Source organism: Euphorbia lathyris, chromosome 3 (assembly GCF_963576675.1).
Source record: "Euphorbia lathyris chromosome 3, ddEupLath1.1, whole genome shotgun sequence".
NCBI classification, from domain to species: Eukaryota; Viridiplantae; Streptophyta; class Magnoliopsida; order Malpighiales; family Euphorbiaceae; genus Euphorbia; species Euphorbia lathyris.
The window spans coordinates 55,004,421-55,018,354 of NC_088912.1; the positions used below are offsets into that span (position 1 = coordinate 55,004,421).

Genomic DNA, 13,934 nt, shown 5'->3' on the forward strand with positions numbered 1-13,934 from the left:
TTTAAACTGTCGATCAAGTCCCGCAAGATGTTAAACCAAACCAACCCTCCTGAGGAAATCAAAATCAATGAAGGGAATATGAGCATTGGGACTTATTTGGCAAGTGTTGAACTCACATGTATGACTCCGCACCACAGCTCCCGTCCCCATAATGTTTTGACGTAGAGAACAGAGATGCATCGGAATTATATTTCACAAAACCACTTCTCGGTCTGTCCCAACCAATCGCCATTGTATCAATAATTCTTCTGTCAGATCAAGATACGACCTGCAACTAATCTCCCTCCAATCCGCCATGAACCGCTGCAATTCTGCCATGGCTATTGTCAGTGATTTGGTCTTTTCGTTCCACAGGGAGTTATTTCGTTCAGACCAAATCGTCCAAAGAACAGCCGCTGCACTGCTCGCTTCCTCACACGATACTGATCCACATAAATTTAAAAACCACTCCTCCACCCATTCCCACTCCAGACCGAGAGAATTAATCCCCGCCGTAGCCCAACAACCTTGCACGAACATACATCCAGCAAAGAGATGTCACTCATATTCAATATCAGTATAGAAAAATACACTGCTATCGGGAATATTAACGTCTAGCCACTAGCCGGCTATGATAAGGTAACATATAAGCACCAAATTTCCATGAAGAATCGATTGGCTGATATATGGATGCTAAAGATAGGAATAGCAATTCTGGAGGCTAATGATAATCTCTTCTCCTTTGAGTGTTTCCATCAAGTGGACATGGATAGAGTATTAGACGGGAGCCCCTGGTCCTTTGATAACACAATACTGGTATTGGCAGAATGGAAACAATACTGGTATTGGCAGAATGGAAACCTGGAGTGCTACCTACAGCTGTTGAGTTGAATATAGTTCCTATGTGGATCCAAGCCCACGAATTACCTTTAGGATGCATGTCAGAGGTTATTGGCCACCAAATTGGAGTTTTTATTGGCAAGTTTCTGGAACACAATTTGAAGAATACTGGAGGCTCTAGCCGACTGTTATGCGGATTAGGGTTGCAGTGGATATTAGACTACCACTGAAACGCTTCATAAATATAATATTCCATTCACGTGCCATTAATCCGTCCATGAAGAGTTAAAATTTTAACAATACTTAAAATTGATGGTCAGATCAGATATCACCAAATTGAAGTTGAAAAGACCAAAAAAAGAGTTTCAAAATTTGACAGAATGCAGATGCTATAAATATTATTTTGCCATAGAACAGGTGAAAGCGATTCTGTTACTCTTTCTTATGGAACAAAAAAAAAAAAAGGAACACGCACAACATATTTGGTAATAGGACGGATCTAGAGGGAGCTTGAACACCCACTGGTTACCGGAAAAACTCCATAACCTGTGCATGAAACTCTTAGGATAAAGGTATAAATAGGCATTGGGGCACCCCTATCAGTGAATCCTCACTAGATCGGTGACTGTTTGGTAATCCATGGATTATGAATTACGAGCCATTACACACCACTAATCATAGTCCAAGAGGTGATGAAATTGTATTGGTTCTGAAGAAAGAAACTTAAATACAAAAGGTTGTTGAACATTAATAGATAGAATAAGGAACAACAAGTATGAGCATATTACAATAATAATCATCAATTTTAACAGTAAATCTGCATTTGAAACATGTCTTGTATTCTTTGCTACCATATTAATAAAAAAGCATCATCAACTTGTACAAATTATAATTTCTATAGTTACATTCTCTAGAATCCCCACGTGCCAACAGTGCAAGCGTGCAAGCGTAAAGGTTTCAGTAATCTTCACTGTTAAATTAATGACTTCTACTGTTTATAGACAAGTCAATGTATGAGAAGGGTTTTACACTAACCTTATTATGTCTCAATGAGACTATGCCACCAATGAGATCTTTGACATGAAACATGCAGCAACAGTTCCAACTCAGCTGCTCTGACCTCCAGTTATTGAACCTTTCAGAACATACCAAAATGAGCAGCCATTTTATAAAATGTGACTTCATTTTTCTGAGTGATCTCAACTATTGGAAGGTTTGCCTTGTTCCAATGGATATAGCAGTGTTCTTCCTTGTTTTCACTTGAAGCTCAACTACATTAGCATAAGAATCTTCCTTGTCCGTATAATAATGGCCACAAGTACAAAATCCCTTCCAGACAAATTGGCCCAAATCCACCCCTTGTCAATTCAGGACGAGACACTGAGAGAAAGGATTATTGATGTTATTGGCGCATGTGTTACAGGCATATCATCTTTTTATTAACGGAATGTAACTAGTTTCCAATTGACAATTTCAAGGGCCTATTTGTCCGGAAAAAATTAAGTTATCTCGATCTACCATCATTAACTGTAGTTCTATTTTGATTTTTACTCTTGCTCTTCTTAAGCAATGAAAGGCCATTAAAATCTCCAGAAAATGAATGCTCTTCACCCTTCAACCACAGAAGTGCTGTTGTAGCCACGTCCTTTTCTGCAAGTTTCTTACTACTACAAGGCTGCCCCACAAAGTCCAGACCATTAAAGATCACTGTTGCACGGAACTGGTTGTTTTTCAATTGCCTCGTCTTATAGATAGGTGCTTCATGTCCAGCCCTACTAAGTACAGTTTGCAGCTCGTTTTTTGAATTACCGGATAGTTCATTGCCAGAGTTGGCAACTTTTGTTGCCTTCTTCGTGGATGGTGGCAGCTGACGACCGAAGACAAATTTACCCTCACATTTATCCTCTGAAACAAGCAATCTTATTGCCATCAAGAGTTCACTGTGAGACTGTATGTCCAGCTTCGGGTCCAGCAGCTGTAAAAGGTATATATATATATATATATATATAACACATCATGCTTACAAGTTAAGAGCCTTATTCATCAAGTAATAGAATAATTAAGACAAAAGGTTAAAACTCACTTTCTTTTGAATAAGTTCCTCAAGCTGTCTCTTTAAGCTTTGATATGTATCTGCCAAGGTAGGTTCCATAAAAAATTCCAAGTATCCTCCCAACATTTTTAGGTGTCCGTTCTATTTAGAGTCATTGAAATTCCCAAGTACAAATTCCGGACAATAAGAGTGAATAAAAACAAGTCAGTTTTCTTAGCATTTGTATCAATTATAAATTATAGAAGATATAGACAAGCTCAACTGAATTGGAAGACTTACTAATCCGCCTGTTGAAAGGTTTCCTCCAAATAAAAGTAACACAGAATCTGATATCCCAGTCGAATCCCGAAGAAACACAGAATTCACTTTCATTTTTTCATTAAAAACTAACCATGGGTAGGGAATTTTGGGTACTCCAGCATTAACAGAATTCTGTTCCATGATTAGAAATCAAGAGTGGAGAATTAATATTTTAAATAGCGTGTTATCATCCAGTAAAACAGGCATTTAGGAATAGCAAGAAAATAAGTACCTAGAAATAGAAAACTTACCGAGCCAAGAAGCACCTGTCCATCCTCCATTGTTTTTAATGTTATGGACTTCTCCTTATTCTGCATAGAACAACAGCCCACATGCACAACTCTGTAAGACAAAATCATGCTAATTTGTTTGCAACCTCATTGCATTAGTGGTTCAACAATTATTGACTTTCACTTTACCCCAATCCTTTAATTAGTATGATTCAAACCTCCTACAAACAATCAAAATAACTAACCATGACCATACATTTACTACTTCGGCTTATGCCCAATGGCTTCTTTCATTACTCTTTTGCTCATTGGATCTTCATTTGCAAACAGTATCACACACACAAATCAAAATGATGCAATGAGATGCAAGAGCAAGAGAAGAAAGGAAAGTATTTCTCTTGAAATCTACAACAAAAAGAATATAGAAAATAGATATAAACACAATACAATTGCAGCATGTCATACCACAACAGAACAGATCCCAGGGAATAAGCCAGCACAGATGACAGCTCGAACAAGATGCTCATCATAGCTCCACTTACTGCATTCCTCTGTTTTCTGATTGACGAGACCAGTATCCTTGAGCAAGAAAAAGAATTGCTTCCGAAGAGAATCAATGGCTTTCATGGTTTGTGCAGAAAGAAAATTTTTCCAACAATACTCATAACCAGATTGTTTTCTTTCAGCATCTCTCCAACCATCATAGGCACGGACAAGGGCAAGATGATCACTGAAATTACGAGCAGAGAAGTAGGCTTTTGCAGATTCTGCAAGCTATAACAACATTGAGATCCAATCAGATTTAATAGGAACAAGAATATTTCTAATAAACAGAAAATGTAGGATGAGTTTCACAATCATCATGCAATGGAATCTACGGTATCAAATCAACAGAAAAACTAAAACGCATAATTCCACGATGGATGCAGTACATGAATGTGTAGTTTGTCAAAGAACCAACACGACATACACCATTTGCTACCAGATTAGAAGTCCCATTCACCCTAATTCAAGAGATTGACGGAAATCTGGAATCTGTTACTTTTAGTTGAAGACATTTTTTAACTCCAACTATATTGAAACTACCACATTGATGGAAAAAAAATTCTGCATTCAAACTTAGAATTTCTTAGGCATCATATTCAAATTGCATCAAACCTCCAAAGAAGCTAAATAGTAGCAAATTTTTCCTAATTGTTAATTCTTCCTAAAAAAATAAATATGCAACTCATATATTCCTTACTCAATATAAGTTCAAACCATAGTTGTCAAATCGAGATTCGACACGTGAATCGAAATCCTTATTTTCAAGATCGTGAATCGTATAGTAAGATTCAGTTCAAATTCATAATATTATAAAAATTAAAATATTTACCATTTTGAACTCGAAATATTATCAAATATTAGTCTAGAAATGCAATGTTAATTCAAAAAAGAAATTATATCAACCAAGTACTTAATATTCAAATCTAATGCAGATGCAATTCTAACAAAACTAATTCATAAATCAGATCTGTTTAATTACTTAGTGGAGATGGAGAGTTTGAGATTCTGATTCTGTTTTTTGCCTTGTGGTCAACTTGATAATGATGGAATGGAACTAGTGTGAGTTGATAACTTGGTAATAACAACCCATAAGTGGACAGTGAGTTTAGTAGTTAGTGTTGTTGAAGTTTTTTATGACCGGTTATGAAGATCCGGCTCGAAATAGAGCTGAATCGGATCGATTCCGTGAATCGTAAGATTTTGTTATAATTTAGATACGCCTATAGATTCAGCTCGAAATAGAGCTGAACTGAATTGAATCGTATGATTCTAATAACAGTGGTTCAAACCCATAGGTCATTCACACTTTAGCTTAGCAACTCAGATATTCCATACTCAACAAACCATAGGTAATTGCCTAATATTTATTGGACCAGGACCAAGAAAACAAAACTAAATGCTAGCTAAAGTGAAATACTCATGTTATAAAAGCAGGAAATTACACCCAACTCACCCAACAGAGCTGAAAATTACCAACATACAATTGCATTCTAGTTTAAGAAGTTAAATGGTAGCAAATTTTCCCTAATTGCTAATTATCGCTAAAAAAAATAAATATGCAACTCTTTAAACCCACAGGTAAGTGCCTAATACTTGTTGGATCTGGACCAAGAAAATAAAACTAAAAGCTAAGCTGAGTGAAAAACTCATGATATAAAAGCAGGAAATTACATCCCATCTCACCCAACAGCGCTGGAAATTACCGACATACTATTGCATTCTAATTTAAGATTAGCAAGCAAAAAAACAAACAAACAAAAAAAATTGCTCAAAGACTCCAGAAATTCAGGATTATGGTCTAAATATAGTATAGAGAAGAAAGAACAACATTGAGATAGGGTGTGTGGACACACCAAACTGAGAATTGGTCGCCTTAGCTAAGAGATGAGCGGCCGAATTCGCTGAACGTTTTACATAAGAGACTGAGCAATTGCCTAGCTCTTTTTTTTTTTTGGGTAGGAAAAGAAAGGAAAAAAAACAGAACAAAACAAAACACTCAGCCCGGGATCAGCCTAGGAAATTGCCTAGCTCTTTTAAGATACTAACACAAGACAAAATGACCTCAAAACCAAGCTGTTTACATAATTTTGAGATGTGTTTTGAGCTATGAAGCACGGAAATGTTCCTGGACCAGCGTTTCAACGTTTCCACAAGATGTGGGAAACGGAAACGCCCGGAAACGGAAACGTTTCCAGGCACGTTTCTGTAATTACAGAAAAATTGAAACGCGTTTCCAGAATATGAAACAATTCAGCGTCTAAAATAAAACCGTTTGTACCTATTGCCATTCTTAATCGAAACTCTGGTTTCTTCTTCAACTCTGGCGATTTCTTCTTCTTATTTACATGCAAACTTCTTATTTGAGTCTAGCGATTTCTGCAATTTCTTCTTCTCCTTCAAATCTGTTGTTTTTGTTTGCTCTGTTTCCTGCGATTTCTTCTTCTCCTTCAAATCTTGAGAAATCAGAAGACCAAGAAGGCTCAAATGGATGCTTCTGGAATGTTGTTGGGCTCTTATTTTGTTGACGAAAATTAGAAGACCATTTTTTTGTTTCTTCTTCTTGTTGGGCTCTTATTTTGTTGTTGGACTCTATTTTCTTCCATGAAGCTAAAGTTCTGTACTCTTTATTTATTTTTATTCTTTTAATATAAAGATTTTAATTTTAAAGACTACCATTATTTTATAATTTATTATTATTATTATGTTTATTTTATTTTTAAATATTTATAAATATGCCCCCTATATTTTTAATATTTACACGTTTCCATTTCCTATGTTTTTTAAAAATTCCGTTTCCCCGTTTCCGTTTCCGTGCATCATAGGTTTTGAGTTAACCATTGTCTCCATAAGAAACACTAACATGGGTCTGTGGACTTGCACCAGATCTTTTAGAACACTAACTGTTCGTGGGTTGCCCAGCCCACCGCAGTTCCAGCTTATGAGGTTATGGGTCTGGACTCCAAGACCCGCCCCATATCCGTTTTTTCATAGGATATCAGATTCTACTTCCATACTGACATTCTCCATGTGTGGCCGTTTTGGATTGTGAATAAGTCCGTCTTCAAATCAGTTGTCTTGTCCTTGAGAACTAACAAATCATATTTGCACATTTACTAGTATATTTGTTTTGGGTTGATATTAGTGTGCTTTTGCGGGGTGTTTTAGTAATTCACATAAAATTATATTTACAAATAAAAAGAATAAAATCCAGATTTTCTAAAAATAGGCAAATTCATCAAGTACACTCAATTTAGGTAATCATCACTACCATACCAGCCAATTGAGACAGTCAATAGCTGGTAGTAGATTCATAATATAAGTCTTGGATATATTTAATTTATCAGAAAGCTAACTAAAATTTGGTAATTTGGTGGTCATTGAATTTTAAACGAAATTAAACATTAAAGGCAGGTATAGCTGACTTACATCCTTTTTGTCAAATGGCATCATAAAAGGATCTCTGACGCTAAGACCAGCAACAACAGTCATTACTGGATCAAGACAGTTGAAAATGGCCCCTAATATGAGCATTTTCCCTAGCTTAGGCTCAACTGGGAGCACTGACAAGTGACGTCCTGTATAAACATGATTACTTAAAATTCTTTTCAGAATCACAAACTGTTTCATAGTCTTACACAGCTCAAAATCAAATATGAACAAAATGTTATTGAAAAAAAAAAGCATAACTTTCACACCTAGCACTGTAAGATTTTCATTCTCATCCAAAGCTCCTATCACTTTCAAATATTCAACAGCATTTTGAACCTACAAATCAAAATGCTATTAGAAAATGAACATATAAAAGTATAAGTAAATGATGCAATAAATCAGCACAAAATAGCCTTGTAAAAAAAATTGAAGCATTTGAGGAGGAACTAACAAGAAAGCAAAAAATAATAATAATAAGAGTACAGCAACAACAACAACAACAACAACAAAGCCTTAGTCCCGAAATGATTCGGGGTCGGCTAACATGAACCATCATATAAAACCGTGAAATCAAGTCATGTCAGCGACACAAATTCTCTCCCTCCACTCTTTCCTATCCACTACCATATTTTCCTCAATCCCCAATAAACTCATATCACTCTCGATCACCCTCATAATAAGAGTACAGCATTGCAACAAAATTTAGAAAGTAGCATCGGTAACTTACCGAAAGAGGTTCTGGAGGCTGCAATGCCCTAGAAAGAAATCCCAAAATACTACCAAGCTGGAGACTTTTGATTTGTAAGCACAAAGACTGCAATGGGGTCCTTAAAAGTTCTGGTAGTTGATAATCAGAAAATGCATCATAAACGTATCTGGGATAGAGATGATAACACTCGCCAGGTTGAACACGACCAGCCCTTCCTCTTCTCTGAAAACCAAATAGCAAGGGGGGGAGGACATTATCATAACCATTCTGAACTCTCAATGCAATAATTAAAATGAATAGTCCCGTGAAACAATTAAGTTCATAATTCAATTGACAAGCAACAGACATCTTCAACGTAGATGGTATTTTTCATCAAAGCTATTAGGTTACAAGTCTAGGCATGACTAAAACATTAATAAACATAAACATACAAAACACTGCACATAACAAATCCAAAGTTTTAACAATAACATCTTACAAAAACTAAAATAAGAAAAAACTGAATTCTGCAGATATTTAATCACACTTGAACTGTAATGGACCAAAATATATAAAGTTAATGCTTGCAACTTTGTTATCAACTGCAGTTAGAATTTTCATTTCTGACGAGAAAATCCACCATTGCAAGCAAATATGTTGTGTGAACATTAGGTGGATGCAAAGTGCTGTTTTGTGTGAACATTAAGTGCATGCAAAGTGCTTGATGGGAAATATTGAACAAATTTCGGCATGCATAACAGTTTCATTTCTTAAGATGCTTGACAAGAAATATCATGTGAATGTTTGGCAAAGCATAACATTTGCCCATCTCTTAAGGCACTCACTCTATCATTAGTAATCAACCAGACATACAAGCACATTCTTAACTTCAAGGGAAAACTACTCACAAAAATGAGCCAATCCCTCCAGACAACCCCTTTATCATCAATAAAACAATCAGACACATTACTAAATACAAGTAAACATTACTCAGAAGAAAGGAAGTCTTGTGATACACCAAGGAGGAAAGTTTATGAGAAAAGGGCAACTTTAGGGGGGAAGCACTTCAAATAGGAAAGAAAATTACTTGTTAATAAATTTGGACTTCAAATGATTCACTAATTATTCAAATTAAACAAAATCTATTGTCCCTAAGCTCACTATTCTGATGGAAAACATGAAGATATGATCAAATGCTTCCAGCAAAATTCATCAAAATGTATAGTATTTCATAAATAGAAAAAATTCAGCATGGCAGGAAATCAAAAGGGAATGATAGAAGAATGTAACTTAGAACTTAGAACGCATGCAAAACAGATTTAAATTCCCAACCACTGATTTGATACAAATCCGATGTCAAATCATGGGATGCTAAGATCAAGGCTTGATTAGGTTTTATTAGTTAGTGCCACGCTGTGCGTTAATGGTTATTTTCAGAAAATAGTAGCATGAATACATGATATTGACTTCAAGAATTAGAGACACTATTGTAGTTAAAAGTGCTTAGAGGGCTGGCTGAATATTTTTGCTTAATTCTTGAATCTTTGTTTTCATTTTCAGCCTTATTTTTTAGTTTATCAGTCAAGAAAAACATTGAAACTTCTAAGCTCCATTTGTCTCACTTAAAGTATTTCTACTAGACCATTTGCTAAGTGTATAAATCAATTAGTAAATGGAAAATGCTTTCTAATCAAGCCGAAAAATAATTCAATTTCTAAACTTCTACACTATCATGGAAGGAGACTCCACAAAGGAAAAGAAACAGAAATATCCATTAGAACTTTTCTTTTATATGATTGTATCACCTATTCAACTACAAAAGAACAATTATGTACCAAAAAATTTGAATGTTATTTCACAGACGTTTAAGAGGGTCACTTTTTTCCATTATACTCAAAATGCCAAAAAAGGTCTCTACTTCATTTTCAGCACAACCAAGCATTAAAAATTGTCTTGAAAATAGTTTGTAGATCCATTTGACACTTGTAATTTATAAGTTATCATCAGCAAAACACGTGGAAATTTAGCTTAGCTTTAAAGGAGCCCCAACCTTTATCAGATTACAATTTTTTCCATAAGACCAATATCCTCAAGATTTAAATTGACTTTTGAGCTTACAAATGTCCAAGCAGGTAATGTTATATAATCAGTTAACAAATACTAAAAAGGACATCCACTCATCCAGGATCTGCACCTCACCAGATTGTGAGGTGTGATCTAATACTGGGTGATTAGACTATTAAAACATCAGGTATGTTACCAACTGATTGCTAAGTGTGAAGATTTATAATTATGATAACTTTTCTTCAAACTTCGATAAAAAAAAATAATATATAACCCACCACTATGTCTAGATTTTTTTTTTCATCAATCCCTGAACTAATAATGCCAATATCTTCAGTATTTTTTAGAATTCAGGGACTGTGTCCTGCACTACAACCAGCACATAAATTCCATCTCTTTTTTTTTTTAGGTGCATATAAAGCTGTTAAATGTGCATCAAAAAATCAATGTTCAATGATTATAAAATCATTATTAATCTCACTTCTAATCCCAGCAACAGGTTAAAAAGATTTCATTTTTTTAATCTATCTCGAACAAAGATAACTATAAAGATTTCATTTTTTTAATCTATCTCGAACAAAGATAACTATTTCATGAAAGTAGGACTTACTTGCCGGGCTGAAGCCTTTGAGATCCATGATGGAAGCAAACAAGGCGTATTATTTATTGCATCATATGATGTCTCTTTTGCCTTTCCACAGTCAACCACAAAGACTGCATCTGGAATGGTAATACTAGTCTCAGCCATGTTAGTAGCCAAAACAACTTTCCGAACTCCATCTTGTGGCTTATCAAATATTAGCCTCTGAATGAATATACAGAAATGGAAATCAAGAAAATGTAAATTTTGAATGAATGTGGGATTATATGGATACTGTTAAGTAAATCATGAAATATGAGGAAATCCAAGCAACTTAAAATACTAAATAAATAAATAATAACAATAATAATAATAAGAAGCATATGCAGCAAAATTCAGGTCTGGTTTTTATCACAATTTTACATGAATAGATCATCAAACAGGCAAATCACCTGCTCGGAGCTGGCCATCGAACCATGGCATGCAAGTAGCAATACTCTGCTAGGATCACCCAAGAGATGATGAGCTTGCAGCTGATCCTTCAATGAATTAATGTCATCCCAACCAGTCATAAAAACCAAGACAGCACCAGGCCTCTCTTTCTTAACTATGTGACAAAGCACATGTTCAATAAGGTTAAAACCAATTGAGTCTGGATTCCAAGAGGATATAGACTCCTGGGTCTTCCAACTGTAGTTTTTAAAGTTGGCAGCTTCAAGCGCATCCTGTCAACAGGTTAACAGATGAGAGGGACCCAAAATCATGCAATAACTAGTGCTAGCTTCCATACCTCAACAGCAGAAGCAATCTGGCTCTTCCTCTTTTTCAAAGTTTGGGCTTGTTTTTGCATTTTCCAGACCTTTTCTTGACCATAATCATCAATTTGGTTATACGTCGTCAACCTGTATCCAGTCATTTCTAGAGTATCTTCTAGAAAATGTACACGGACTGGATACGTAAAACCCTGAAAATAGAAAAACCACCCCAACCCCAAGAGATTTTTATTTTGAGATCAATAAACAAAATTATCAACGGAAAGATCAAGGCGAAACCAAAATGCAACAGCAGTTAAAATAGAAAGCACAAAAATAACAACAAAAATTAAGGGCACCACCTACTCTGGGGCCCCTAAATTTTGTATGATCATTCTTTTGAGTCCTTGTACTTCAAATATATTTCATCAAGTTCCTGAACTATTATTTGAAAACACAGTGCGACTTCTTTTCACTTTTGAAAGCCTAAAAGAGAAAAATTAATGGCATTGTTTAGATCAAAAAGTTCTTTATGTAAAATTGATAGGAGGGTTAAATAGAAAAATATTAGTATACAGAGGCTCAATAGGACAAAATTAAAATAAAGATACTGAAAATAATTATAAAAAATTTTAGGGGATAAAAATGGATTTTTCAAAAATTAACTGTATCTAGTCAATATTGCTGATAAAATTATTAAAACTTACATGGAAACTTAAGAGTTTAAATTGAAGGTAATGAAACAATTCAATGACAGAAAAAAAAATTGTCAAAAGTTTATGAACAAAATTCATCTCTAAATAGGAACCTTCTAAACAAAGAGCTGGTATTTCCTATAAAAAAAAATAACAAGAAAGCTTAAGCAATTCTAACACTACTAATTCCAGGTTCCTTCAATTAGTATGATATGATAAAAGCTGGACCATAAAATGCAAGAGGCTGGTAAAAATAACAACTTTTCTCTTGCAGTTTGAATGTGGTTTACTTATGATGAATGATAAGTACTACAAGTGAAACAGAAGAAACAATAGTTCCAATATAAGATTTTACAATCGGAAAGGAACTCGGTATTAGAAGAAAACAAATTCTCAAGGGAGCTTGTAAAACTGTACGATAACTTTCTAAGCATAGAGAGTTTTGTTTCTAACCAAGTATGCAATCTTCATATGTGAACCATAATGAATGCAGATGTCAAATGGCAATCATGTTTACATAGTTTTATTTTGGTGCTGTAATTAAACATATTTAGACTAGTATATTACCATTTTGTGCTTTAGCAAAAGCCAACAAAGAACTACTATTATACAATGGAGGTTGTAATAATGTAAGCATGGTATGGGTCTTGTAGGTATGGGTAGGTATGGGTCTGTCTAGGTATGGGCTGTAGTGTCTAGGTAGTATCCTTAATGTGTATATATATGTGTATTATCCTTGAATGAAACATATTCATATAGTTTTAGTCTATATGGTATCCCATGTGTTTCCAGTGTATTCACATGGTCTGTAACATGGTATCAGAGCCTAGTTTGGATTCATTTTCTGCCCTTGTGTGCATAATTTCTGGGTTTGTATTTTTGGGCTGTTTTCTTCAGCATTAGTGTCTGCCTTGTGAGCAGATTGTTTGGACCTAGGGTTCCAAGTCTCAGTTCATCTCACCGAATTGTCACCGTTCCTCTTCCGCCGCCTTCGTCTCTCTGTTTCCGACCTGTTTGTCCAGTTAGTTTTCCGGTGAATCTCCTTTTGTGCAATGGCATTGCTGGCAGCCTCTTGCGTGTTGCTTCAACTGAGTTTTGCTTGTCCTTTTCCAACGAAGCCTGATGTTCCGTTGTCGTCTCTCATATCTGATTTGTTCTTCTAGGCTGCGTGTCCGGAATTATGTTTTGTATTCCCAAGTATCTTAAGTTTCTTGTTTTGAGTTATATTATCTTTAAGACTATGTATTATGTATCTGTAGCAAGCTGAGCATGATTAAAATCCATGTTCCAGCTTGAGGGGGAGTGTAATAATGTAAGCATGGTATGGGTCTGTCTAGGTATGGGCTGTAGTGTCTAGGTAGTATCCTTAATGTGTATATATATGTGTATTATCCTTGAATGAAACATATTCATATAGTTTTAGTCTATATGGTATCCCATGTGTTTCCAGTGTATTCACATGGTCTGTAACAGAGGTAGTGGTTGTAAATCTTGTATGAGAATAATTACTATGTAAATCACCTAATTGGTTATTGCTGCAGCAGAAAATGCCCAAATTTAGAAAATTAGAGGGCAGCAACAGGCTCAGGCTTGATATAAACAATTTTATATGGAACAGCAAATAGAAATGTAGTACTTACTGGAATGTGGAGCACTGGAGCGCCACCAAAGTAGGAAGAGAATAGCTCAGCATTTAAAGTTGCACTCATCAGAATCAACCTCAACTCAGGTCGGCGAGGAAGGAGTTCTTTCAGGACGATTAGAAGGAAATCTAGCAA

General features: G+C 35.3%; 1 protein-coding gene across 3 annotated transcripts in view; it reads right to left on the minus strand.

Moving 5' to 3' along the window:
- Window positions 1-1,542: 1,542 nt before the first annotated feature.
- LOC136222149 (DExH-box ATP-dependent RNA helicase DExH3-like) overlaps window positions 1,543-13,934 on the minus strand; it is a 31,665-nt gene continuing 19,273 nt past the window's right edge. For 2 of the 3 annotated variants that reach the window (XM_066009647.1, XM_066009649.1), the window contains exons 8-19: window positions 13,797-13,927; window positions 11,500-11,673; window positions 11,162-11,434; window positions 10,740-10,934; window positions 8,105-8,308; window positions 7,644-7,713; window positions 7,375-7,523; window positions 3,868-4,176; window positions 3,424-3,483; window positions 3,152-3,304; window positions 2,903-3,013; window positions 1,543-2,794 (exon numbers count right to left, since the gene is read on the minus strand). In XM_066009647.1, coding sequence (XP_065865719.1) covers window positions 2,324-2,794; window positions 2,903-3,013; window positions 3,152-3,304; window positions 3,424-3,483; window positions 3,868-4,176; window positions 7,375-7,523; window positions 7,644-7,713; window positions 8,105-8,308; window positions 10,740-10,934; window positions 11,162-11,434; window positions 11,500-11,673; window positions 13,797-13,927 — 2,300 coding nt within the window. In that variant the 3' untranslated portion in view covers window positions 1,543-2,323. The remainder of the gene's footprint in view (window positions 2,795-2,902; window positions 3,014-3,151; window positions 3,305-3,423; window positions 3,484-3,867; window positions 4,177-7,374; window positions 7,524-7,643; window positions 7,714-8,104; window positions 8,309-10,739; window positions 10,935-11,161; window positions 11,435-11,499; window positions 11,674-13,796; window positions 13,928-13,934) is intronic. The other variant, XM_066009648.1, reaches the window with a different exon arrangement.